Source organism: Embiotoca jacksoni, unplaced genomic scaffold, assembly GCF_022577435.1.
Source record: "Embiotoca jacksoni isolate LCO1_2020_lvr unplaced genomic scaffold, fEmbJac1.0.p SCAF_62, whole genome shotgun sequence".
Classification (NCBI taxonomy): domain Eukaryota; kingdom Metazoa; phylum Chordata; class Actinopteri; family Embiotocidae; genus Embiotoca; species Embiotoca jacksoni.
The window spans coordinates 302,522-329,854 of record NW_027185417.1 but is presented as its reverse complement, the minus strand read 5'-3'; the positions used below and the strand labels follow the sequence as shown (position 1 = coordinate 329,854).

The following is a 27,333-nucleotide window of genomic DNA, read 5'->3' as shown; positions in this document are numbered from 1 at the left end:
TGCCAACATGTTTAAAAACCCAGAGAAACCTCCGGAGATGAGAAGTGAAAGCGAGATGGGGACGAGAAGGAAACAACCTTGAAGGAGTTTGGTTCCTCACAGCGACCAAAAGGGTTAAACTGAATTTCTAGCCGATACTAAACTTTGTTGATCTGTCGTATTTCAGGAGTTTGAACCAAATTTAAGAAGCAAAGTTTAGATGTTTATTTTTTGTTTGTCTAATCAGATGTACTTCATGCTGACTGGGTGTCGGGAAACCACCAACAACTGCCTGGAGGCGGAGCTTAAGGCTGGACAGTCGTCCAATAGAAACGGTGTAGGATCAGATATCGATATTCATGCCAGTGACAGATCGGGTTCAGGTTTAAGATCGTAAAACAAATACACAAACAAAAAAACTAACAAATAAGATGAAGATCAGTGTCTGGATAAATATCAGGTTCATAAACAGGATCAGAATCAATATGACGGTCAGGATCAGTATTGGAACAATAGGATGAAGATCAATAAAGAATGGATTCAGGGGCCAAGATCAGGATCATGATTGACAGTAGGATCAATAACAGTATCAGCATGAATACCAGATCAGGACCAGGGTCTGTGGCACTTATATGAATCAGGAAGATCAATATCTGAGACAAATTGAGTATCGAAATAGATTGAATGTGATGCATTCAGGAGTATTTGATAAATATATCATATGAATGTGATTGTTTTCCTGCTGACATTTAATCTGCTTTGCTCTGTAAAGGTTAATTTGATGCTTTTAATTTGACGCGCGGCTCTTAATGTGAAACCTGGCAGAGGCTCCATCAGTCTGTTGTTTAACCTATTTTGAAATTATACCAGTTTATTATCGAAACTGAAAAAAATGAAGCCTCCGAAGGAAACAAAAGCGCTCGATGGAAACAGGTAACAAAGAGCAAGACAGGCTAAATAGAAAAGAAAAGATCAATAAATTACTAAATAAACAGATTCTCCTTCGCAGAATAATCCATCCCTGTATAATAGTATATAATAATAATATAATAATAAGGTGAGATAATGATAAGATAATCCATCCCCGTTATACCAAACAGACAGCTTCAGTTATTATTGGCTGTCGTTTTTTTTTTTTTATCTCTTTTCACTGGATTTTTTTTTTTGTGACACAAAAAAATAATTCAATTGAAATGGCCAAAGTCAGCTGTCAATCATTCACCTGTCAGATACAAATTCACTGCGCAGAAGCCCCGCCCCCCGAGCAGCCTCCTTCAGCCAATGGGAGGCCTGTGCGCCTGAGCGAGAGCGAGGCGGAGAGCTCGAGTCGGAGCGGAGTGAGTCGCGGAGGAAAGTCAGTCCGAGCGGCCGCAGCGGAGGAGACGGACGCGGATGGAGAGCAGGACGAAAAGAAAAGAACAACTCTGACTTGGTCTTTATTTCTTTTTCTTCGCTGACATGGCGGGCTCCTCCATCCGGACCTCCACCCCGCCCACCGACCCTCTCTTTACCTCCGACCCGCTTTACAGTGCCCTCAATCCAGCGAGCTCCCCTCACCTCCCCGTCGCTCGCCTCTCCGGAGCTTTCCTGAGCGGCGGGAGCGGCAGAGTTCCAGTCAACGCGAACGGGACGAGCGGCGGAGGAGGCGGCGGCGGCGGCGGCGGCGGCGGCGCTTCGCCGCACACCGAGTGCAGGATGGTGGAAGTTCACGGAGTGAAGGTGGCATCGTTCACGGTGAACGACGCGGAGCTGATCTGCCTGCCGCAGGTGTTCGAGCTGTTCCTGAAGCACCTGGTGGGCGGCCTGCACACCGTCTACACCAAGCTGAAGCGGCTGGACATCAGCCCGGTGGTCTGCACCGTGGAGCAGGTGCGCGTCCTGCGGGGGCTCGGAGCCATCCAGCCCGGAGTGAACCGCTGCAAACTCATCACCAGGGCCGACTTCGAGACGCTGTACCGGGACTGCACCAATGCCAGGTGAGCCGGGACCCGGAAGTTTAATAACGGCTGTTTTATCAGTTTATAGCCTATCTTAATTTACCTGGAGCCTGAAGCCGGTTATCACAGGGAATGATGAGTGATTGATTAATCGATTGATTCTTGACATAAATCAAAACAAAGTGAGCTAAAGTGAAAACACTTATTTCTAAAGACATACAAAAAAAAAAAAAAAAAAAAAAAAAAAAAAAAAAAAAACTGAAGAAATTCAACACAAAACTAAAAAATAACAAATCTAAATCGATCATTTTAATCGAGTTAATACCTCCAACAATTTAACAAGAGCATTTAGGCTAATGATTTAAGTAAAAAAAAAATTTGTAAAAAAGAAATGTAAGATGTTTTTCAAATAAAAACACTAGGAAATCTGAGATTTGATACAACAAAAACCGAAAATCAGAAGTCCTCAGTAACATTTTCAGCTATTTGGATCTTTGTTCAGTGTCTTTGAATTTCATTTTCCAACATGATGATCTGGAAGATGCTGGGATCAATACAGAACCCTTGACATGGAAATATAACATTGATACAACAATCTGAATCTGATCAGGAAAAAAACTAATTTCAATATCAAATCTATGTGGGAAAAACTATCATGCCTACATCCAGTTAGTTTTTATTGAATAATGACTTTGTTTGCAGCAGACCTTTCAGAATAAAGTAAAGTGTAATAAACATATTAAACAGATCTAAGAAATCTGCCCCTTAAAATTCATATTTTTACAAACCAAATAATCAGGTCGGTGATAAATGTTTGTGTAACACCAACCAATGCAGCAGAGAAAAAAAAAAAGTATTTCATTAGTTTGACTTTTAATGAACCAACATGACCTAAACATTTTTTTTGATTCATCACGACAGCCTTTAACATGTTTTCCATGTAAAACTGAGCGTTTTAAATGTATCTGCAGTTGTTTTCTTTCCTGAAATTTGTCACAGTTTAATCTATTCAGAGTAAAAAAAAAAAACAAGATTAACCAAAAATATTGAAATCCCTTCCACTTTAATTGATTAATGTGCTGATTTATTCAATAAAACCTAAAACTATAATAATGAAACCGATGTCATTTTAAACTGAAACGATTCATCACCTTTTACAATAGTGTTCTTTGGATCGATTATTTATTAAAAAGGACTAACAAATATTATTTCATCTCTCTGTAAAGCTTAAAAAAATAAATCTAAAACAAACCTAATGGTGGATTATGGATGATTTTTCATCTGATAGCCTAATTGCTGTAACAGTGAGAATAATGATGACATTGGCAGATTTTTGTTTTTTTGTTGCAGCAGTTTTGACTTCACGATGTCTTAAGAATCTGTTTATTTATTGATTTATTCAGGAAGTTATTCGCATGAAAACTGACAGAAGTCGGTTCACTGATTATGAGTTGATCATTGACTGAGAGGATTTTCTGTTTCTGCCGCAGTAAAATTAAAATTTTTGGATTTTTTTTTTTTTTTTTTTCAGACTCAGTCGATAAAACGAGACACTAAGACTTTGACTAAGGTGGAAATTTTGGATGTTCTATATCAAACTATTAATCAATAAAAGCTAATCAGCAGATGAATTGATAATAAAGAAGCTGGAATATGTGATCTGATCTTTATTTACCGCTTTGGTTTCTTCACATTTGCTCCTGTTTTCAAAGGTAAATGGGATTTTTGCTGCAGTTCCTCAGCAGCTGTTTTATTGTCGCTTCTCATCTCGTCCGACAGCTGCAGGTAAAAGATCTGATGCAATAAGGCTGAAACTAATCTGCAGATTATGTTCTCGATTAATCGATCTGTGGACTGTGAAACAGAAAATGTGCAAACTTTTCCTGCAGCTCAAAGGGGCGTCTAAAAACGAAAGATTTTAAATGAACTATATCTGACAACGAAAAGCGGAAATCCAACAGATGCCTGAAAATTGAACAAATATTTTCTTTTTAATATAATAGTCAATGAATCCAGTAATGGCTGCAGAGTTTCTGATCACATCCTCCACCCTGCAGGATGCTGCTGCAGAAGCTTTAAAGGATCATTCCAGTTTGCGGAAGATGGAGGGAGGTTCGATCAAAATATGACAAAAATATGAACTGATTATTCAAACAGTTGTTTCTACAGATCTGCTGTTCACTTAATGATGCTTAATCTTCATAATATGGAACAGGAAATAATCAAATTTGTAAGACAGACAGAAAATATTAAATATATTAAATAATAATAATAATAATTCCAATAATTGTGTGTGTGTGTGTGTGTGTGTGTGTGTGTGTGTGTGTGTGTGTGTGTGTGTGTGTGTGTGTGTTCGTGCGCCATATGGACAACTATGTTGCCAGCAGGGACGCCTGAAGCACACACTCACACACGTGTTGGTCTTTCTGTCTTTGTGAGGACCATCGTTGACACGATGCCTTCCCAGGTCCTTTGCTGTAAAGCTTAAAGGGACACATGACGCATTTTGTGATTTGATGTCATTTATATCCTGTTATGATGTCAGGAGTCTGTGTATTACGTGGTCAAAGTTAAAATAAGACTCTGCAAACCAAAGAGGTGTCGGCGTTTCTTTTACATTTTCAAGCTATAAATGAACGACCTCCTCTCTGCGGATTTGTCTTTTTACGTTTCCCCCTCTGACCTATTATTTCTTCTTACTTTGGAGTTTGGAAGGAAATTTGTCGCAGAGAAATTTTCACATTTTAAGATGTGTTTGTTGTTTGTCTAGTTCCTGTTTTTAATTGTTTGCAGTTTGGTTGGTTTGAGAATGTCGATTTAATTTGTGTGTCAGTGCTGTCGTCTACTTTCACCCGAACGACAAGAGCTTTAACCTGGAAATCATGTTGACGTCGACCATCCTGTGTCTCCTTTAAGAATTATAAACGTAATGTTATGACATGCCGTCCGGCCACATCAGCTCTCTTCTGTCACCTCTACCCTGCTGAGCGCTTTAAATGGTCTCACAAAGTTACAGAGGACAGAGACACAGTGTGGGGACGACGTTTCTGACGTTATCAGACCAGTCAGGTCAGACACAAACCCAACTTTACCCAAACCGGAGTCTATCCTCTCTCAACGCTCAGACAACCCTTTGAAGAACAGCAGAAATGTCTTAAGAAATGAGAAATGTCCTCACAGTTCAAAAATGTCCTCACAGTTCAGAAATAAACAGAAATCCGTCCACACAAGAATTTAAAGACGTGTTCACAGAAACACACACAATCTTCATGTCGGTTGAAATTAATGTTTGTGTTGCCTCCAGGTGTGTATTATCTTTGCGCGTGTGTGTGTGTGTGTTTGCATTAAGTGTGTTTAGTCACATGTAGGTAGATTAGTGCTGAATGTGGATCAAAATGTTTTTTTCCTTATGATCAAATTATGTAAATGAGCCTCAACTAATTAAAGAATTAACAGAGTGGCTGCGTGTGCATCTGTGTGTGTGTGTGTGTGTGTGTGTGTGTGTGTGTGTGTGTGTGTGTGCGTCTGTGTGTGTGTCGTGTGTGTGACAAGTGTTAAATTAGGACTGACAGTGAGGAAATCACAGCTTTAATGTGAACAGGCTGTTTGTGTTAATCATCTTTAATCTCCTGATTCTTATTAAACTGATGAAGGAAACTCTGTGTGTGTGTGTGTGTGTGTGTGTGTGTGTGTGTGTGTGTGTGCGTTTGTTGTTGCACGTTGTACGTTGTTGTTTGAACAAGCATTAAAATACTTTTTGTTTTAAATCGTTGTTTTTAGCAGCCGTGCGCTGATTGAAATGAAACAAATAACTTTTCATTAGGTAACATAGCGTCTGATGTAATGTGATATCATAACATAACCTTTCAAGTCCTGAAGCTTCACACGGACCTCTGAAGAAGTGGTCCTCACAGAAATAGAACTTCTAACACACACTCAGCTGTGTGTCAGTGATGCTCTGCAGTAAATCAGCTGCTGTCAGCGGAAACATATTGACTTCATAATTTATGGGTGTGTGTGGTCGACCTTCATAGCAAGAGATCACACACACACAAACACACACACACACACACACACACACACACACACACACACACACACACACACACACACACACACACACACACCGCCTCAGGTCATGATCTGTGACTGTGACTGTGTGTGTGTGTGTGTGTGTGTGTGTGTGTGTGTGTGTGTGTGTGTGTGTGTGTGTGTGTGTGTGTGTTATATTGTAATAATGTCCTCAAAGCAACAAGACGAATGCAGCTTCTCTACAGACACGACAAAAGCGCCGACACGAGGATAAATACTCGGCCACGAACTATATCAAACAAAAAAATACAAAATATAGTCAACAGTCAAACACAACAAGCGAGAGTCCTCTTCTGATTGGACACTTTGAAGTGGTAAAAGTGTGAAGGGTGAACAAACGGACCACAAAAACTTTTTTTCCACATGTTGTTGGTTCTGAAGTTTCAGACGGAGCTGAACTGGTCTCACTGGGTTGAACTGGGTTCAGAGTGTGTGCGCAGAAGAAAAGACATCTTGTCCCAGTTTAATTAAGTGTCGAAACCCCCTAACACACACACACACACACACACACACACACACACACACACACACACACACACACACACACTGTCCTGAGGAATTTAATTTACTGTGTGTGTGGGCGGGTTGTCTCGGACCTGTCAATCAAACACTGACCTGTGCGTACCCCCCCCCCAGGACTGTCAATGTGTGTGCATATGTGTGCGTGTGCTCTGCCGTTTGTCTGTCTTTGTGAGGTCCAGAGTGAGTTTTAAACCTGTTTGAGGGTTCAGGTTCAGGTTGTCCTGGGAACGTATCACATCGACCAGGGTCCTCAAGAAGATAGTAAAACCAACACAAGTGTGTTTGTAAACAGCTGAAATGGCAGGTTTTGGCAGGTGTGGTAACCATGGCAACACGGCACACAGGGCCTCTTGAACGCATTTAAAGTAATCACAATTAATATTGTGTGACATCATCAGTGATGTCACACACGTGAATTTATACATTTCTGACAAAATAAATATAAAGAATCACAAATAGACCTCTTGTTTTTTTTCAGTTTTTAAAAATGCATTTTTAAGTCATTTTTTAACCGAAAAATGTAATAAGTAAATTCATGCTTTCTCTGATTTATTTCACCACTCATTGTTGTATTTATTATGATGTGAGTTGGTGTTCGATATGAATGTAATAATATTGTATAATCATGTCAGTTTATTTCAGTTTTTCATGTTTTACTGTTAAATATAAACTAAATGTTTTCTTCGTTTTCAGTTTACTTAAAATTCAACATGCTTTCATACCTTCAGACTCGTCCTTTCTGTCTCTCTGTGTGAATCGACCAGTGCGTCTCTTAAAGTCTTCCCCGGGGACGATCAACACTGACACCGAAAGGCCTTCAGGAGAGAGAAACATGAAATAGATTAATTCATGCCGTTAAAAGTATGAGATTAACCTGGAATATTAAAAGTGAGCCGAGTAGAGGAAAGGCCACTTCTCATGAATTATTCAGTGGAGTGTGTTATTTAAGGTGGAATCCCCTCCGAGCGTTTCCTCCTCCGTCTTTTAAGGAGGTCAGTAGGTACCTTTAAAGGAGCGTCCCGCTGTGTGTTTAATGGTCTCCTTCTCTCAGCTCTCGACCAGGTCGTCCTCCAAAGAGAACTCTGGGTGTGGCCACCATGACTGACGGCTCCAGGCTCCTCCCACACAGTCTGCTAAGCCCCGCCCTGCTGTCTCAAACAGGTGAGCGAAACAAATGTTCAAATTTAGTCAAATAATGTATTCAATTTAGGAGTATTTTTTTTTTTTTTACAGATCTTCACCTCTGACAACATACAGGATATGAATGGATATAAAACCAGATGCGAAACCCTTTAACGTAGGCCGTTTAAAATATTTACTGATGATTCATTCGTCCTTGATGTCACAAATAAAACAAACTGATTCACTTTACAAACAGCATCGGGTCTAAATTTCCATGAAGCTCCTGGAATAACACGCTGTGAAGAAATAAACAAACAAACGTACATCGTGACAATAATTCATGCGTGAGGAAAATTACACACACGGGATGCTATCAGATTATTTTCATAATTTTGAGCTCCAGATATGAGACTTCTTCCTTTGTCAATGCCATTCGGTACTTTTTCTGCAAAGCGTTAAAAAATATAAAATAAAACATGTTTCGCATTGTTTACGCGTCACAATAATGTTTTTTCTGGCGTTTCCTCTCAAATCGTAAAAGTGCGTGAAAACCGGTGGACGGAAACACCGACTGGGACTCCAGCTCGAAGAAGAAAAACTCACACACGCTTATATCATCTTCTTAAGCAGCTTTTCTTTAATGCTTTTTAGAAGATGAAATAAAACACACACACACACACACACACACACACACACACACACACACACAAAAGGAGTGCTTCGGGTGAGACTCCAATCTGTCAGTCATTTTGACATCTGCTAATTAAGCATGCTAATTATAGCTCTAATCACACCGAGTGTACAGTAACACGGTGGGATTCACACAGAGATGAGAGGAAACTGCCGGATTAAATATATATATATATATATATATATAATCGTTTTGTTTCTTCACTAAATGAACAGGCAGAAATGCCTGACAGGCAGAATTCAGGGTCAAAAAGCAGCTTCAGGATGAGCTCTTCAGGTGGCAGCAGAAATAACAAGCGATTATTAGTTTCATGAGTTAAAAAAAAATAATAATTAAACAAATTATGGATTGTTAAAATAAAAACTGATTCATCCATCCCATGGTAGCCTTTGAGGCTGAGGTTATTGCGGAAGCCGTTGTTAAGGTTGTGGCCGAGGTTGTTACGAACGTTATAAAGTTGTTGTTATTAATTCTGTTTCAAACATTATTGCTAAGCTTACTGCTGAGGTTGTTAGTAAGGTTGTTGTCAATGTTGCTGCCAACGTCGTTGCTGAAGTCATTGCTGACACTGCAAAAGTTGTCGCTAAAACCGTCGCTAGGGTCGAGTCTTTTTTTTTTTTTTTGCCGTCATCCGGATCCAAAATTTCAGATTCAGGTTTTAAACGCGTGCAGATGTATTTCAGAGGTCAACGTTTTAAGTAAAGAAAGACTAAATAAATAAATAAGTGAAATTCAACAACTTGTTTGCTTCTTCGTAACATCTGAAGCTGACCAATCAGAGCAGAGAGGGCTCATGGGGAGGGGAGGTGGGGGAGGGGGAGGGGGGGGGGACTTTAAGTGTAAATCCTGTAGAGATCTGTTGGCAGAGCTACAGAATAAACATGCATCACAATGTCCTCTTTAACCATCAACGTTGGTTTCACTGCAGATAAAAAGGACATTTATCATTTTGGGACTCTTTTAAAGTAGACAGATGGTTCGTAGAGATGTTCACTGAAACACTGGAAGAGTTTATGGGCTGTCATCTCGCTACCTGGCTGAAGTCGGACGGTCGAACGATGAAAACGAAGCAGAACACTGAAGTCTTTAATGTTTCTGTCCGGCGGAGACTTTTAATCCAGCAGAGACGCTCCGCTGGCCACGGAGAGGACGAAGCACATACCGAACCTTTCACCTCCGTCACCTCGCTGACAGACCTGACAGCTTAATGAAAACACACACACACACACACACACACACACACACACACACACACACACACACACACACTTCGGCTTTTATTAAAAAATACTCCAACTGCCACATTTCTTTTGACCGAGGTCAGAGACGGAGAGATCAAACGAATAAGAAAATGATTAGCTTTGTGCACGTGCACGCGCACGCACACACACACACACACACACACACACACACACACAGAGTTAATTAAAATGTTGTAAAGGTTGAGTATAAACTGAGGATAAAGTCTCGTTGTCTTGCGGTGGAGGAAGAAAATACATTCATTGATCTTTAAACCTTCATACAAACTGTGTTGTTGTGTTGTGTTGTGTTGTGTTGTGTTGTGTTGTGTTGTGTTGTGTTGTGTTGTGCGTAACTTCAGTCAGCAAAGTGTAAATTACACATGCAGACCAGTTTTCAACGTTCCACTTCCTGTTTCCTCAGTAGAGACAATTTTGACCGTAAACAAGATGAATTCATCAAACTGACACGCGTTTATTTCTGCCCGCGTCTTTTTATTTGTGTTTATTATGAAGTCACCGGGGTGCATCTCAGCGTTGCGTTTCCTGTTTTGGGGTTTCACCACCTGAAAGCTTTCCGTAATAGACTCTGTGGTTTGAGAAAATAATTCACAGACATGAAACATATCTTTATATATTTTAGAAGTCTGCTGTTTGATGTGCGGGATGGGAACATAATAATAAAGAGGGAAACTCCAGTCGGGTCTGTTAATATACAAAAAAAAGTCTAATTAAATTCCAGATTAAATTACCTTCAAATTACCCCCCCCACCCCCCCTCCAAAAAAAAAAAAAAAAGAAGAAGTAATTTAGCCGTGTTGAGGTCGTTCTTTCACAGTTCACATCTCGTGGGCCAATTCTGACAGAACACAAAGTTCAGAACCAGAACCAGAACCAGACTTTTTGGCCAGGTATGTTTACAGATACGAGGAATTTGACTCCGGTTGCAGCTTCTCTCTCACAGTGCAAAAAAAACAAAAACAAAACAGGTACAGATATATGTTTATCACTTCATTATTTTATGTATTGAGACATTTGTGTGAAATATTATCATCATTAAGCATGCGAGTTTTATCCACGAAGTCCAAGTGAATGATTTGAAGAAATTCCAAGATGATACGTGTCACCATCATGACAGAGACGTGGAAAAAAAGTGGAGGCGACACAACGATGTGCATCACGTAATCGAGACCCCAAAGAATTTGGGGTTAGATGGTCCAATAATGGACAGAGATGAGGTTCACAAGCACAGAAAATACACCTTAATTATGTGAATGACTAAATGAATTGTCCGTCCCCTCAAATTCTTCCCAGCTGACTCAAGCGGCCACCCTGTTGCAACTCTTTCCACCTGCTTCCAGTCTTTGTGCTAAGCTATGCTAAGCGCATCCCGGATTTATCTACGAACTGACGTGAGGCCGGTTTCACGGTCTCCTGACATTAAACGTTCCAGTTTCGCGAGCTGAAATAAAAATCAGAATCTGCTGCAGGGAAACAAAAAAAAAAAAAAGATCAAAACTTTCTTTGTGTTTTTCTTCATCTGGAGTTTTTTTTTTTTTTTTTAACGAGCCGCGGGGAGGGTGGGGGGGGGGAGGGGTGCTGTCCGCTCGTTAGCAGCGGTCCCTCGTTAATACTAATCGAATTAATTAGAGGAGCCAATTAACTGGGCCAAGTGGCTGCGGGGAGAGAGAGGTGGTCGAGAGACACCGACGGTCGCTGGAGACTTTCAGGCTGCCGGAGTTATTAATTATTGATCAGTCAGCAACTTCCTCAAAACATTTGGAACATCTCCGCCCCCCTCCAACACACACACACACACACACACACACACACACACACACACACACACACACACACACACACACTCATACTTTTCACCGTTGTTCATCTCCGCAGGTCTGACGGCGGTGGCGATGGCCGAGGCGCTGAAGCTGCAGAAGATGAGGATGATGATGGGTTTCCACGGCAACAGGGATCAGCAGCGACACCCCAGCGGAGCGGAGTCGGAGAACGACGACACGGGTTCGACTCCCTTTTGGTCTCTTTTGGTCTTCGACGCCAAAAACTCATTTGTAACTTTCTACTTCCAGCACGTCCTCACGTTTGTCTCCTTTATCTGTCCGTTTTGTCCTCGTCTCCTCCGTTTGTCTCCTCGTCTCCTGCGTTCTCCTCCCTGTCTCCTTGGCAGGAGGCAGTGACGGGTCCTGGGAGAAGGAGCAGCACCTCCTCTCTCCTCGCTCCTCGGTCAGTTCAGCCTCTCTCCACCTCAACACTCTGCAGCAGCACGGCTCCCTATTGGCCAACCGTGAGTCCCAGCTGTCCTCTGATTGGATAACTGGTCATCGTTAGTTTGGCGTCGCAGCACGTGTTTTATACTCACTCCTCCATCTCTTCCATCTCCTCCTCCTCCTCAGGTCTGTCGGACCTTCCTTTTATGGTCATGCCCCACCCTCTCCTCCCCGTGGGCTTGCCTCCGGCCAGCGTTGCCATGGCGATGAACCAGATGAGTCAGCTGAGCAGTTTGGCAAACATGGCCGCTGTGTCGCGGGCCCAAACAAAAGAGAGCAAGGTAAGCCGGCAGAACAAACGCCAACGGAGCTGGCGATGACAGCGTGACAACTAACGGTGCTGTGGCTAACATTTCTAATTCCTAATCTCGCCACGGTCATGATTTTTAATGATAACACTGTCGATGCCAGCTAAAAAGTGCTAACACTAAAAACGCAAACACTAACAGTTCTGTGGTTAATTACAGCAACGCTAACAGTGCTGCTGCGAACCGTGATAATTCCCTCCTTCCTGTCCAGGAGTCTCCGACAGGAAGTCCCTCCCCCTGCCCCTCCCCCTGCCCCAGTGACGATGAGCTCCGCCCCCAGGAACCAACCAGCCAATCACCTTCCAGAGCTTCTTCTTCTTCTTCCTCGTCATCGCCTCCTCCTCCGGAGCTGGGTCAGCGTGCACAAACACAAAAAACAAAAACATGTCACTGAAACTGTGAAGATGATTCACGTGATGTCCCCACAACATTAGTTATACAAGAACACACACACACACACACACACACACACACACACACACACACACACACACACAGTAGATCACATGCTACCGTTGGCATCAATTGTCATTGTCATCAATGTTCAAATCTAATCTCAAAGTGTGCGTTCACTCCACAGATGGCGAGCCAGAAAACGGCATTAAAAAGATGTCGACAGAAAAAGGTAAGAGTGTGTGTGTGTGTGTGTGTGTGTGTGTGTGTGTGTGTGTGTGTGTGTTTGAGGACGGAGCAGATGGCACATGAACGGTAACGTGCCTGGAGGCGTTTGGATACGGACACCAGTACTTCTGATATTTTATTTATAACAACACACAAACATTTTGTCTCCTCCTCCTCCTCCTCCTTCTCCTCCGTCTCTCCTCTTTCTTTCTGTTTCTAACGTCCAGCAGTTTATGTTGTTTTTTTTACAAAATAAATAAAAACCGGTTGAAGGTTCATTTAAGAGGCCTGTTCGTAAGTAGGATTTGAGGTTGGTTTTTTTTAACCACTTTATTTCTTTCACCTCCTCAAAGATTTCTGTAAAATTTAGTTGGTGTTACCAAGATCGACCTAAATCCTGGATCTGGAGTCAGAGTCCTTTCCTGGTTTTAGTCACAGCAAGAAGCCATCGCTTTAGCACAGGTGATAAAGTAGAGACAAAAAAAAGATGATGTAGACACAAAGTAGACACGATAATAAAGAAATTATTATGTAGGGATGGAAACCTTCAAGACAACGAGGTAGAGACATTAATGCGGAGACAGTAATGTAGAGATGTCAATGTGGAGATAATAAGGCAAAGTTAATTAATCAATTATTCAATAGACAGAAAAAAAATATGTTTTCTGGTTTCTCAAACGTTCATATTTTTGTTTCTGTATCTCTTGTAAAAGCAAAATTCAACTGTACAAACTAAACAACTAATGAATTAAAGTCACATTAAATTGAAAGAAAATAAACATCAGTTGCCGCCCTGCTCCAGATAGAATAATCCAGGATTGTAAAATCAGGATTTGATGTTAACGGACACGATCATAATCTGGATATTTACGTCACGTCGACACTTCCAGAAAAGCAGATTTCCAGAGTTTTATCTTCCAGGTTTTTGTCCGGTAGATGGGAGGAAATAAATAAATAATACAAACAAAAGAGCTGAGCATCCGGACACAAATAATGTGTTTTATGCTGTATGTTTGTATACTTGTGAGGACTGGCTGACATTAATGAGCATAATGCCCAAGAACAGACCAAATGTCACCAGTCTGCAAAACTGTCCTCACTACCAAGTTTTAACACTTACACTGGTTCTCATAATGACAGAGCTACACACACACACACACACACACACACACACACACACACACACACACACACACACACACACAGATTTTCCATTGTCCGTTTTGTTTTGTTTCACCTGTGTGTCTTCACTCCTGTAGATTACAGCCTGATGCCCCTCCCCCTCCTCAAACCGACCTATGAGCAGCTGGCTCTCACCTCACAGCCGCTGTCCATCAACCACGCCCACAGCGCCTTCGCTCCGTTCCTGCTGGCTGAGGGTCTGTCGTCCATGGAGACGCTGCTGACCAACATACAGGTGACGGAGAGAAAGTAAAACACGCGTTCTGGGAGAGACGGCGACGTAGAGACAATCACAGACGTTACCTGAGTGTGTGTGTGTGTGTGTGTGTGTGTTTCAGGGTCTCCTGAAGGTGGCGGTGGAGAGCGCGCGCTCGCACGACAAACACAACCAGCTGGAGAGGAAAGAGTTAAAACTGGAGCTGGAGAGAGAGAGAGACACCCGGCAAACACTGCAGAGACAACTGAGCTCCGAACTACAGAGCAGAGGTGAGACAGGTCAGACACCAGAGGTGAGACAGGCCATAGACCAGAGGTGGGACAGGTAAGAGACCAGAGGTGAGACAGGTCAGAGGTGGGACAGGTAAGAGACCAGAGGTGAGACAGGTCAGAGGTGGGACAGGTAAGAGACAGGTCAGAGGTGAGACAGATCAAAGACCAATAAAACTGTCAGTGTACAGCAGGTAGTCAGTCACTCCTGTTTATCCTGTTTATCCTGTCTGTCTGTCCTGTCTGTCCTGTGTCAGCGTCTGTCCAGAGGAGGCTGAAGAAGGAGAAGAAGGCGAAGAGGAAGCTGCAGGAGGCGCTGGACTTTGAGTCGAGGAGGAGAGAGCAGGTGGAGCGAGCTCTCAAACACTCCGACTCCTTCACAGGTGAACAAATGCAACGCACCTCCTTTCATTTCTGTCTCTTATTGTCTCCGTTTTCATCATCAACTAAAACCAGAAATTACAAACAAAAACTTGTAGATCTCAGCGTGGCTCCAACACGGCGATGCTTAACGTCGTTCCCGTCGTGCTCACGCTTTTTTTCTTGTGGTTTTCAGATGCAGTGACTCCGGAGAGCGAACTGGAGAACAAACAGCAGGAAAACTCTGCAGCTCACGGTAACAAGCAGCATCATCTGAATCTCAGAGACAGTAAATCAGTCAGTCAGAAACACACACACACACACACACACAAAAATAAGATATGAAACCACAGGAAGTGTTTGTCGACTGTGAAATTGAATCGTGGAAACAATCACAGACCGAACGGCAGAACTAAATACTTCCAAACCGGGTTTCCTCCAGCCGGACCCCTAAATAACACTCATTCATCACAGCAGACACTCGGATGCGTCGTCAGTGTCCGACTGCTGCAGTTACTTTCAATCATTACATTTTTACACAGAAATAAAATACGAATTAAAATAAACCGTTAATACAAGTACAGCTGAAAAATGATTAGTTGAAAATAATCTGCAGCTATTTTATTTATAATGTCGCTTTTCTTACAAAAATGTAATAATTCCAGCTTTTGAGAAATGATTGTATCAGCTTCAATTTAGTGGTAAATTAATCCCTCGAGTCCTTGTTTTTGTATTATTATTAAAGAAAAATGATTCTGTAGTTGCACCTTCTCATACGTGAGAAATAATTAGCGGTTTTATTTCCTGGTTTATATTTTAACTGAGCAATGTTTTTTTGGACTTCAGAGAATTCTGACAGGCTGTTTTTTTTTTTTTTTTTTTTTAAAGTATAACAAACATTTTAATCATCAGGTTTCAAAACATCTAAGTTTTTGTTTTTGTCTGCAGAGAACAGAGCGTTCACCAAACCTCCACTCCTCTTCTGAGAGACAACACACCTGTTTCTCACTCCAAGACGGTTGGATGAAGATGAGGACGGATGAAGAGGAGGATGAGGCAGGAAGAGGAGGTGGGAGGATGAGGAGGAGGACGGATGATGAAGAGGAAGAGATGAAGAAGACGGAGAGATTGAAGGACTGAACCTCCTGAAAAAGAAAAAACAGACAGCGAAGACTTAAACGAAGATAAAAGAGTAACTAAAGACTCAAACTCCCATCAGCCACCTCTCAGTCTGTTTTTAAGGGACCGTTATGGATATTGTTACTATTGATTATGGTCTTAATAATAAAGAGACAATAGAGGCTGTGCAAACAAAAGGTGGACGGCATGAAGGGGGGAAGGAGTTAAGTCTCACCGTCACGTGACTATCTGCGATGTCATCAGTTGGAAGAACATGGAGCATGTGGCCTTGTGAGGGGGTCAAAGGTCGCGACAGGTCCAGAGCCATTGGCTGTTGATCTGCTGGATCTGCTCCCAGTAGCTGTGGACTGCGTTAAAAACAGTCAAAAACTGAACTAGAACAAAAAAAAAAGTGTCGCTCGCTCCTACCTGTAGGGGGCGGAGCCACACCGTAAACTCTTTTTTTTTTTTTTTATAAATGTGTAATGCGTATTTTACTGTTTCTTTACTGCAAAACTTGATTTAGTATTTGTTAGTTTGAACTGATAAAAGTCATATTACTGATACTATTATTATATGCAGTAAAACTCAAACTGCATGTAGTAGTACTAATACTGCATGCAGGAGCACTGTTACTAATTGTAGTACTACTTCTGATACTACAGGGCAGTACTACTGATACTACATGCTGTAAAACTGATAATACATGTCCAAGTACTGTTACTTCATTCACTAAAAGTACTACTATTACTACATGTAATCGTACTGTTACTACATCTTGTAGTACTATTAGAACATATCGTAGTACTGTAAGTACATTCTGTAAAACTGACACTACTACTACTCTCCGATGGTACTGTTACTTCATTCACTAAAAGTACTACTATTACTACACGTAATAGTGCTGTTACTACATCTTGTAGTACTATTAGAACATATCGTAGTACTGTAATTACATTGTGTAAAACTGACACTACTACTACTCTCCGATGGTACTGTTACTTCATTCAGTAAAACTCAAAGTAGCACTATTATTAAATGTAACATGTACTATTACTACATGTAGTAGTACTTTTCTCAGATTCTCAGATCCCAGAAGTGATGTCACCGTGTACTTTAGTGCAGTATGACATCACAGGTTGGGCACAGTCAGAAGGAAAACAATTTGCTTAACGAGTTCTGAACCTTTAAAGTAATGTCACCCTGAGGACACGCCCCTCAGGAGTGACATCACCCTGAGAACACGCCCCTCCCTCAGGAGTGACATCACCCTGAGCAACAGCACATTGTTAACGAGCTCTGAACATTAACAGGGCGCAGTTAATCTTTCCGATTTGTTTTGGTTTTACAGCTCATCAAACTGTACAGTTTCATTATTATTATTATTATTATTATTATAGATTTTTTTTCATGTTTGAATGTGTAAATACGGAAATGATAACGAATCACGAATGAAGATGATCGATTCAGCCTTGAGTTTGTTGATAATTCGTTTCCATCAGCTGCAGGAAGACCTGGAACCTTGTTCTATAAAGGACCAGAAGTCTCTAAGTCATTTAAGTCTTTGGGATTCTTCTTGTGTTTCACATAAACATCATTAAAAAAAAAAAAAAAAAAAGTCTATCTCCAGCAGGAAGATGCTGACATAATTGACTGATTACTGATTATCTGTCTGGTCTAGAAGGCTCCTAAACAACTTTATCGTTTTGCAGTTGGGGCAATGGGTGGACAAGGTCGGGGAAGTGGGTTGGTTGGTTGGGGCGGGGGAGGGGGGGACAAACCTGTCATCAAATTCAAATGTTACATTATTAAATAACAGATGAATATTTTTTTTTTTTCTTGAATTACTCATCGTAATGTTTCCAATCAGAATAATGAACTGGCTGGTGACCAATCACACATCTTTCTCCTGCAGCCTAATTGGGTAATTTGCGCTACAAGTCTTGAGTCACGTGACCCGAGACCTCCCCTGTGGTTGGTTCCTGTGGCTAATTACTTTAATCTGCTCTGAGAAGATATTGATCACTTTAAATGTGTCTGTAAAGATTTGACTTTGTTCACAAATAAAAAAAAAAGTGAGTTTAACATTTTAACCTGAAACCCAAGACACGGATCATTAATATACTCAGTCTCAACGTCCTCCTTTTCCTTCCTGAAGCAGTCTGGACACTCAGATTACCGTCAGACACGGATAATAAACACATCATGCGTCACCACGAGAATATAAACGCTGACCAAACGTGAACCTCACTTCCTGGAACCACCTGCCAACGACATCATCGACCGAGCCGACGAGTGCACAGATGGAAGTGGTGTCTACGACGCACCGCTGAAACCAGAACCTTCACCGGTCCAACTCCAGCCATCGTCCAGTCTCAAGCCTTCTCTCAATCAGGGTTCACAGTCGACTGTTCCAGCAGAATCCGGGCCCAGCTCCGGGTTCAGGACCTGGTCCAGGTGAGACCTCAGTTTGAGATCCGGGTGAAGGATTTCAATGAGAAAAACAAGACTTAAAAAGAAACACTGTAAACACAAACTCTAGTTTTCAGGATGTAACGTTCCTTCTTTGTTCTCGTCGGTCAGTTCTGCTCATTGGTCGCTCACGACACGCTTACAGTCACAACACGCCTGCAGGCACAACACGTTTAAAGTCACAACACGTGAAAAACTGGAACTAAATCCATCATCTACCTTTGGAAGGACCAATGTGACTTTTACACCTTGGGAGTGAAGACATTTCTGCTTTGCGGGGACATTTAATTCGGTCTCCCCGTGTAGGAAAGCCTTCAGACGGCTGTTTCAGGGGTTCAGGGTTAGACGGTCCTCCTTTGGTGAGAAAGGCAAACGGTGAGTGTGTGTGATGGATGGAGGCGTGAATTGTGTCGTGACATTAACCTGCTGTGCTTTAGCCCAGTTTCCACACTGTAACACACACGCACACACACACACCTTGTTCCCATGGTGACCCAGTTAAGTAAATGAGGATGTTGGGTCACCTTTTCGCCTCGCTGGCACACACACACACACACACACACACACACACACACACACACACACACACACACACACATCCTTCTGTACTGAGTGTGTGTGGTGTGTGTGTGTGTGTTCAGAAAGAGCAAGGTGTAATCTGATTGGTCTGTCACAGTGACGGATGATGTCACCAACCGAGCAGGACGGTGCCAAAGCCGACCAATCAGAGAGGGTGTTAAGTTCATCAGACAACAAAGACACGGTCTCTTATAATAAATGAACCTCTACAAAAACAGGAGAAACATAATTCTTTGAGGTCGTTCTGACACTTTTGTTGCCAGAGAAGTTAAATCATAAATTATGACACGTTTGTTTAAATAGTGGACATTTTTAATTTAAAACATCTTCTAAGATGTTTTATTTTACACATTTTCAAGAGTCTCTGATGGATTTATAATAAAAAAAAAGTCTGAACATGGAAACCAGCAGGGACAAAATAATCAGCCATAAACTGTTATAACTATAATTCCTGATGATATTATGAATTACATTAACGATTCCTTGGAACTGATTAGAAGTAGGAAATAGACATATGGATTATCTAATTAAAACCGTCTGTTTAGAGCTGCAACATTTAATTATATTTCCATTGAAAGACAATTTATTGGTGAAAACTATTCATATTATTAATTTCAGCCATTTTTCAAGCAAATATTATCAACATTTGCTGGTTTTCCCTTCAAAATGTAATTTTTTTTAAAATAGTAAATAGTAGAAACGAAATGTTTTGGCCAAATGGAAAGGAAAAAAAAAATAGTTGAGGGAAAACCTTGAATATGTTTAGGAGGGTTAACGCATGTTAAGTCCATTTTTAAAGACCTGATTTATCCTGAGATCAATATTTCAGGTCTTAATAAATATGTAAGTGGACTATTAGACGCCTCCTCTGCTGCTTCCTGAGCTTTCTTAAAAATGATTTGTTTCAGTTTTGTGGGGAGTTTTTCCTTTTTCTGACCAGTGAGGCACATTTGTGACATTAGGTTGATAATACACAGCACTATGTTAATATTTGGGGAATTTAAAAGCTGTCCGCTGCTTTTGAAGGGTTACCGAGGAATTGATTGATCTCTATTTTTAGATTCTACCGTCACATTTAAGTTTAGTTGTTTTAAATAAACTCCTGAGTTTCAAGTTTGCTGCTCATTCACGCTGTGAAAAATTTAATATTCCCTACAAATCAGGTCGTGAATATAAACATCACATTAAAGACAAAAAAAACAGTCAAACTTGGTCTTTGATGTTCGTCCGACTGAAACATTGACTTCCTGTTGGGAGCTGCTGGTGGGCGGAGCTCTGAGGCCTCGTTAACACCTCGTTAACATCTTCAGAAACATGCACTTCCATATTCATCAGTCCAGCTGTCCGTCAACACACGCATACACACAAACACAGAGTAATTAACCGACACTCGTTAGGCTCGTCGATGGTAATTTGGGAGATTAATACGTCCAGTTGTCCAAACATGGTTAAAATAAACAACAACAACAACAAAGTTTGATCTCTTAATGAGCTGCTGCGTCTTAACGAGCTTAATGACTCCTCTGGCAAGACCTTAACGAGATCAACAGAAACACTAATTAGTACAAACACACTGTTAGCGCAGAGAGAAACGCTGCTCGGAGTCTTGATGCTGATTATTTGCAGGTTAATTAAACTGGACTTTGTTGATCCGAGATGAAAAACAAACATCAGAAGAAACAACCCGACAATTGATTTTATCTCTGAAATCTCAAATCTGAACCTTGATTCAGTTTGTAATAGTAAAAAAATATAATCAGGCTCGTTTCACCGCAGCAGAACGTTGGGACAGATGCAACGAACTGCTGAAGGATCCCAGACCGACTTTGAAACCCTCAAAACCCAGAAAAGACCGTCCAGCCCTCGAGAGACCCCGTAACAACCAGTAAAATCATCCTAAAATCCAGTCAAACAAAATGGGATCTGATGGTTTTATTGGGGCGTTTTGTTGTTGCAAGACTCGGAAAACAATCACACGCCTATAAATGACACTAGATGAGAGCCGATAATCGACAATATCAGATAAGAGATTAAAATCCTGTTTTTAAGGTCATGTGTGACCTTTGACCTCAGAGGGTCTTTTTGTACATTTCTAAATTAACAAGTTACTTCAAACATGGATATTAAACAACGACTGCTCAATGTTGATGTCTACTGATGGACAGCAGGAGGAAGAGGTGGGTGAGGGGAAGGAGGGAAGGAGGTAAAGAGGGAACAAATGATGGACAGAAGTCTTCAGTATTTTGGCCTTTTCACGTCCACCCTGAAAAAAAAAAAGCACATTGTTTACTGATTGTTTACATTTTATAATGACTTTACTGACTATTACCATCTTGACTGACTGCTTACTGACCGGTTACCATGTTTACTGACCATTTACTCTATGAATCTAAACTTAACGCTTGCTCGGCTCCGCATCATTTCTTTGCAAACAAAAACAATGACCGCTTGCTGTTCTCTGATTGGCTGATGAGATGATGACTGGCAGCTGAAGAGAAGCTACAAACAAACTATAAAACAGGAAGTAGTCACCCGTCAGCCTCCATCTTCTTCCTCTTCTCGATGATCTGAAACAGACAGAGACAGGCGGTCGTTCACACGGCGGCCGCTTCGCGTTTTGTTTCTCTGAAACGGTCGCAGGTCCAAACTGTTTGTGTGCGTTTTGTTTGTGGCGTCTCACCGCGCTGATCTTCTTCCACTGTCGGTCCAGCTCCGCCTTCTCGTTGGTCTCTTTGAAGCGTCGCGTCTTTCTGCCCTCAGACATCTTGATGCCGTACTGGAAGGCAGCCCTGCAGGGACAAACCTCGGCGTCAACACAAAGGAAGGCTAACACACACAGGAAGACACACACACACAGTCTGCCAACTGTCAATCACAGCTGAGGGTGAAATGAAGCTCCGTACTTTGGCAGAGCCTCCTTGTTGTTCATGTAGTCTGAATACTCCTCCTGAGTATCAAAGTCCCAGCGACCCAACGGACCCTTTTTATTACCCTGAAACAGACGAGAGCGACAGACAGGAAGAGAAGCCGCTTTATTATGCGTGTTCAAAAGGGAGTCAGTTATGAGCAGGGTTGCATGCTGGGAGTTGTAGTTACCTGGTCCATCTTACTGTAGTCCACCTCCTCATCGCTGTCCACAGCCAGGTCATCCATCCTGCACGCACACACACATTTATAATAATGATTAAAGAAATATGGGTAATGATATTTCTACATTGTTGTGACCTTCAAATAGGGAAATGTGAGGGTTCAGACTTGGTTTCAGAGTTCAGGTTAGAAGCCGGTTCTGGTTCTGGGAACTGTGTCGTCTGTGTGTGTGTGTGTGTGTGTGTGTGTGTGTGTGTGTGTGTGTGTGTGTGTGTGTGTCTTACGTAGCTGGGTAACACTCCGCGTATGAGTTTGATCCTCCAAAGAAATCTCCCAGCTGTTCTTTACCGGAGTCTCGCCGCTGAGAACCAGTACACGCTGGTTAAGGTCCTAAACTGCAGTAATATCACACACACAGTGAACTACTGCAGTAATATTATGTACGACAGCGAGCCCCTCCCCCTCCTACAAGTGTCCAGTCGTAAAGAAGGATATGGCTCCTGGCCCTGCCATTGGCTGCCTGCTGCTCCGGCAAACTTCTCATGGATCATCTTGATCTGATCTCTGACTGATCCAGGACCTGACACACACACACACACACACACACACACACATTAGTGATCGGTTTATTCCTGATTGACAGCTGTTTCATACATGTGCTGACATGTGAATGCATTTAAAAGAAAGAAGTGCAAGAGATTTACCTGTATCCACCTCCACCTCCACCACCTGCACACACACACACACAGACAGACAGACAGAGAGAGAGAGACAGTTAGATTCAGACAATACAGAGCAGCACAAACACTTGTCTCCCGTCTCCCTTCCTCCCTCCATCAGTCTGACCTGCTGTTCGTCTCCCCGCGGTTTCTCGAAGTAGGCGTGTCTCCTGCTCTTGCTGTCGTCCTCCCTTTCTCTCTCCCTTTCCCTCTCTCTCTCCCTCTCCCTCTCCCTGTCTCGGTGTCTCTCTTTGTCTTTGGGAGGCTTGGAGGACGAGGCGGCGGATGGGATGTAGTCACCGATGTCGTCAAAGATGCTGAAACACAGACACACGTTAACCGCAGTTAACGCTTTCTGTCTCTGAATCAGATCCGAGACAGTCTGATGAGCAGAGTTGTGTTGTTGTTGTTTACCTCAGATCAGCCTCAGGTGCCCTCTTATCATCCAGTTTACCTGAAAAACACACACAGATCAGCTCTCATCAGAGTTCAGTGTAACGATAAAAGACCTGAGGTGACTCTCCGGAGACAAACAAAACACATCTTCAGCTATCGTTTGTGAGGACAGGTAGTTCCACGTTGGGAGGACCAGGTCACCCGTCGAGTGTCAATAAAGTTACCTTTGTCCTTCTTCTTGATTTTCTTGTGTCGTGTCCCCTGCCGCAGGTACGACAGGATTTGAGTGAGTTTGGAGATCACGATGTCGTTGGTGGTCAGAGTCGTCTGAGCCTGAGAGACAGACAAACACAGAGACATAATATTACATAAAATAATCAGTGGTGACATGCCTACCTTCCTCTCGGCTCTTTAAGTGCTGACCTCCATACTGGGACAGTCGGCTTTGCTGCGAATCAGAGTCGTCGGGATGTCCGTGTCGGTGAACTCGTCGTCCAGGTCGACCACGTACGCCATCCTGCCGGGCAGGAAGAGCTCGTTCCTCTCTTGCAGCCCCGACCTGAACACCACGCGGTAGATGGTCCGACCTGAGGGGGAGGAAACCATGTATGTATCAGCAGGAATAGAAAGAGACCTCAGTAAAGGCTGATATCCATTTATAACAACAGAATATTAAGAGATTTACCAAATACGGTTGAAATATTTGTTTGTAATTTCAAGAAAAACAAAATTAAAAAAATATTGCAGTTTATCGTTAAAAACATTTCCCCTCAAAACATTCAGAATTTTCTTTCCTCAAAACAGTGAGCCTTTTCCCCCCCCCACAAAATATTCATACATTTTCCTAAAAACATTCAAATTTTTCACACAAAAAATATTATTAATATTTAGTTATTTATTAATATTTTTACTTCCTTCTCAAAGAATTCCAACTTTCCATCTACAAGTGCAGAAAACCTTTTGTTGAACTGTTTGTTTGCTCTTGTTCTCAAATATTACGGTTAAAAATGTTACAACTTTTAGTCTTTTCCAACACTCGCTGTGATATTAGTATATTAAACGAGAACACGTCGGGATGGCGAGCGTTTGAGGCTTCATGACAGATAATAAAAACAAGAAAACAAGAATTCAGATGTGACATCAGTAAGAGATTCATGTATTCAGCAGTTCTAACTCACCGAGACGCGTCTTGAACTCGATCTTCTCTTCCGGCTCGACGTCTTTCCTGACGGACACACAGGTCAAAGGTCAAACACACAGGGGCAGGTAGGTCATGGCAGAAAGACTCAGTGAGTTATTGATTATGTATCAAAATGAATCTTTGTTTAACACAAATATGTCTGGGTTTCGTACTTGGCCTCTTTCTGGACTTTCTCCATCATGTCTTCTTCTTCTTTTTCCTTACTGGTGATTTCAGCTCTCACCTGTAACACACACACACACACACACACACACACACACACACACACACACACACACACACACGGGTAAACAGATTGCTCTTCAGTCTACATAAACCAGCGCTTTGAAGCCTGCAGAGGTTTAACAGATGATCACGATGTCTGACCTTTTGCAGCAGAGCGAAGTCCAGACCTTTCACCAAGTGAGTGTGCTCCATGTCACCACCCAAAAACTTGGACTCCTGAATCAGCTGACGTCGTTTCTCGGCTGCCGATTTATCTCTGAAATATTCAAAATAAAAAGATTATCACGGGTAAATTATTGTTATTTTTTTTTTAAATTGAAATATTCAGACTTTTCCAGCCGTGTCTGTACTCTTTTAACGCTGTTGGCATGACGACCGGCTGTACTCACGCCTCTGCGGTGGGTCCCACGGCTCTGTAGTTCGCCGTGGTGCTGATCAGCTCCGTCTCTTCGTAGTCCTTGTTCACTCCGTCCCGTCTCTCTCTCGCTCGGTCTCGGTACTTCTCCGCCAGCTCTCTCTCGCGCTCCATCTCCTGCTGACGTAGCTTCGCATAATAACTGCAAAAAAAAACCCCGACGAATATTAAAAAACAATAACTGAGGCTCGGGGCGCTCTTATTATATATATATATAAAAAAAAGTGCGTTGGTAAAGGAGTTGACGGAGATGATCGCCAGGCAAACTGCTCCTCCAGGTGGCGCTATAGGTGACTCGATACACTCTTCATTTCAGCGCATATCAAAGTGTAGTGTCCTGCTTATGTTCCTGCGTCGCCATGGTAACCACCGATGTATGACCAGCACTATCCCGAGGTGAGTTGTAAAGCCTTTATTTTATACCTTCACAGGCTGATCATTAGTCAGAATCAAAGGCTGTACAGTAATAACAACAAGATAATGCACTAAATACTGCAACGTTTGGACAATCTAACACAATAACTTTAATACCTTCTAATGCCTTTTTATTAGTGAAATAAGATGTTTAAAATATTTCTAGATCAGCAGAAATTCTCCCTTTATCTGTGCAAAAACTCTCCACTACACAGATGCGCCGAATTTCCCATCCTCAGCTCAAAGAAATGACCCGTGAGAGGAGACTTTATCGAACCACCACTCACCTCTTCTTCTTCCTCCTCCTCGCTGCAGGATCCTCATCCTCGTTGTAGTCCCTCGGCATTCTGGGACATAAAACGAGTAACAATTTAACTTTTGCTTCCGGCAGCGGGAGCAAAGTAAACAATCGGTCGCAGTGTTGTTTTTTTTCCCTCTCTCATTATCACTCACTCATGGTGTCGGGACTTGGAGGGCGGGGCCGACGACGGCGCCGCCCTCGGGGTCATCAGCAACTTCCTGAAGTCATCGTTGGTGAGTTTGGACCTGAAGAGACGTACAAGGTCACGTTACTGTCAGTGTGTATCGGTGTGTATTTAGTGTGTATTTAGTGTGCATCGGTGTGTCATTGTGAGCAACACTCACTGAGCAGCAGCTCTGTGGTCATCCACCTCGTGGCCCTCAGGAGCCAGAGGGTTGGAGTAGCTCTCAGCTGCAAAACACAAGGACAGATACAGGAGATCATTCCTGCCGACCGCAATAAGACTGTACAATAACTCACCTCTGGCAAAATCCATCACACAACAATAACACTGTTGTCTGTGTTCTTGGTTGTCTGTATATAATATATATACTGTACTGTATATACTGTGCATTTTATATCTAATATTTTTACTGCTATTTTATTGCTTTCTATTATTATCTTATTGCTTCCTGTATGCTGCTGTAGCGAAAAAATAAAGTAACTACCTAACCTAACCTAAAACAAACAGACAAGCTGTCAGTGCGCAGACTGACTGCAGGGGGCGCTGCAACTCACCGCCTTCACACACAACCACTATATTCTTTATTCACGACTTTATGACTAACTTTTTGATGTTTTGAGTAATAAAATATCAGATTACAGTCATAATTTTACTAGAATTTAGTTTCCTAACAGATTCATATTTTTTTTTTTTTAAAAAAGATAAGTAAATCAGCTGTTATGACGTAAACCTGTTTTTAAGAGTTCAGATTTTCTGGCCTCTTGATGACTGAATGAAAATAATAGTTGGCTGCAACCAAATTAATTGTGTTTGACTGGAATATGTTAAAAAAAAAAATTAACACCGCAGAAGACGACAGAGTTCACAGATGGAAGCAGCGGGGTTAGATTCCCGTTATTATCGTGATTAAATGCATCTGCGTTCGTGCTAACTACAGCTAACAGCAAAGCTAACTGCTAACGTTCGTTACCCGCCTGATTTTTGGTCGAGCTAACAAGACTTTCGCAGTGCCAACTTACTTTCCGGCATCTCGGCGGAGTGTCGGTTCTCTCCTGCGACGTGGAAACAATTTAATCCCGTCAAAAAAGAAAAAAAAAACTATAGCGCAGTGTTTGTTTTTATCTGGTTGGCTACTGGGGTCAGCTCCTTCGCGTCGTGTTTCCGGTTTCGCGTTTGCGTCACTTCCTCTTATTGTAAAAGCCCGCACACGAAGCTGCAGCGCCTCCTGCTGGATGAATCGACGCACTTTCACGTCAGAGCCGTAAGAGCTTCAGCGAGCACGCGAAGTAACAATAATGTAAAGAAACACAGGTAATAATGATGTAAAACGCAACAGACAAAGCAACAGAAGATTAAAACAAATAAAAAAAATAATTTCGATTAAATGGCAGAATGT

At 42.1% G+C, this 27,333-nt stretch overlaps 2 protein-coding genes and 1 long non-coding RNA gene across 3 annotated transcripts; 1 reads left to right on the top strand and 2 right to left on the bottom strand.

Annotated features, from left to right (window-relative positions):
• Window positions 1–1,328: 1,328 nt before the first annotated feature.
• Window positions 1,329–17,681, top strand: LOC138213643 (dachshund homolog 2-like). Its single transcript, XM_069174878.1, has 12 exons — window positions 1,329–1,955; window positions 7,582–7,691; window positions 11,477–11,602; window positions 11,769–11,885; window positions 11,995–12,149; window positions 12,388–12,529; window positions 12,757–12,801; window positions 14,057–14,214; window positions 14,318–14,465; window positions 14,723–14,848; window positions 15,022–15,081; window positions 15,774–17,681. Exons 1-12 carry the CDS (start codon window positions 1,438–1,440, stop codon window positions 15,809–15,811), a joined length of 1,743 nt encoding a protein of 580 aa, XP_069030979.1. The 5' UTR covers window positions 1,329–1,437; the 3' UTR covers window positions 15,812–17,681.
• LOC138213644 (uncharacterized) lies at window positions 7,265–11,525 on the bottom strand. The gene is made up of 3 exons (XR_011179542.1): window positions 11,459–11,525; window positions 7,535–7,678; window positions 7,265–7,345 (listed from the first exon to the last, which is right to left on the bottom strand). It is a non-coding gene; the product is annotated as an uncharacterized lncRNA (long non-coding RNA).
• A 3,231-nt stretch (window positions 17,682–20,912) lies between the features above and the next one.
• ik (IK cytokine) lies at window positions 20,913–27,111 on the bottom strand. The gene is made up of 20 exons (XM_069174854.1): window positions 26,957–27,111; window positions 26,098–26,164; window positions 25,906–25,998; window positions 25,740–25,799; window positions 25,013–25,180; window positions 24,765–24,879; window positions 24,551–24,621; window positions 24,376–24,422; window positions 23,621–23,784; window positions 23,422–23,530; window positions 23,216–23,255; window positions 22,929–23,118; window positions 22,787–22,811; window positions 22,579–22,662; window positions 22,367–22,454; window positions 22,092–22,149; window positions 21,899–21,987; window positions 21,676–21,784; window positions 21,528–21,562; window positions 20,913–21,258 (listed from the first exon to the last, which is right to left on the bottom strand). The coding sequence occupies exons 1-20, from the start codon at window positions 26,964–26,966 to the stop codon at window positions 21,231–21,233; spliced, it is 1,650 nt and encodes a 549-aa protein (XP_069030955.1). The 5' UTR covers window positions 26,967–27,111; the 3' UTR covers window positions 20,913–21,230.
• Window positions 27,112–27,333: the final 222 nt, after the last annotated feature.

Coding starts and splice junctions, on each gene's coding strand:
- ik (XM_069174854.1), bottom strand. Junction 23,785..24,375: donor CGAGTTCAAGACGCGTCTCG/GTGAGTTAGAAC, acceptor CCTCCCCCTCAG/GTCGGACCATCTACCGCGTG. Junction 22,812..22,928: donor CGCGGGGAGACGAACAGCAG/GTCAGACTGATG, acceptor GTGTGTGTGCAG/GTGGTGGAGGTGGAGGTGGA.
- LOC138213643 (XM_069174878.1), top strand. CDS start 1,438: ATGGCGGGCTCCTCCATCCGGACCTCCACCCCGCCCACCGACCCTCTC. Junction 11,886..11,994: donor CGGCTCCCTATTGGCCAACC/GTGAGTCCCAGC, acceptor CCTCCTCCTCAG/GTCTGTCGGACCTTCCTTTT. Junction 12,150..12,387: donor CCCAAACAAAAGAGAGCAAG/GTAAGCCGGCAG, acceptor CTTCCTGTCCAG/GAGTCTCCGACAGGAAGTCC.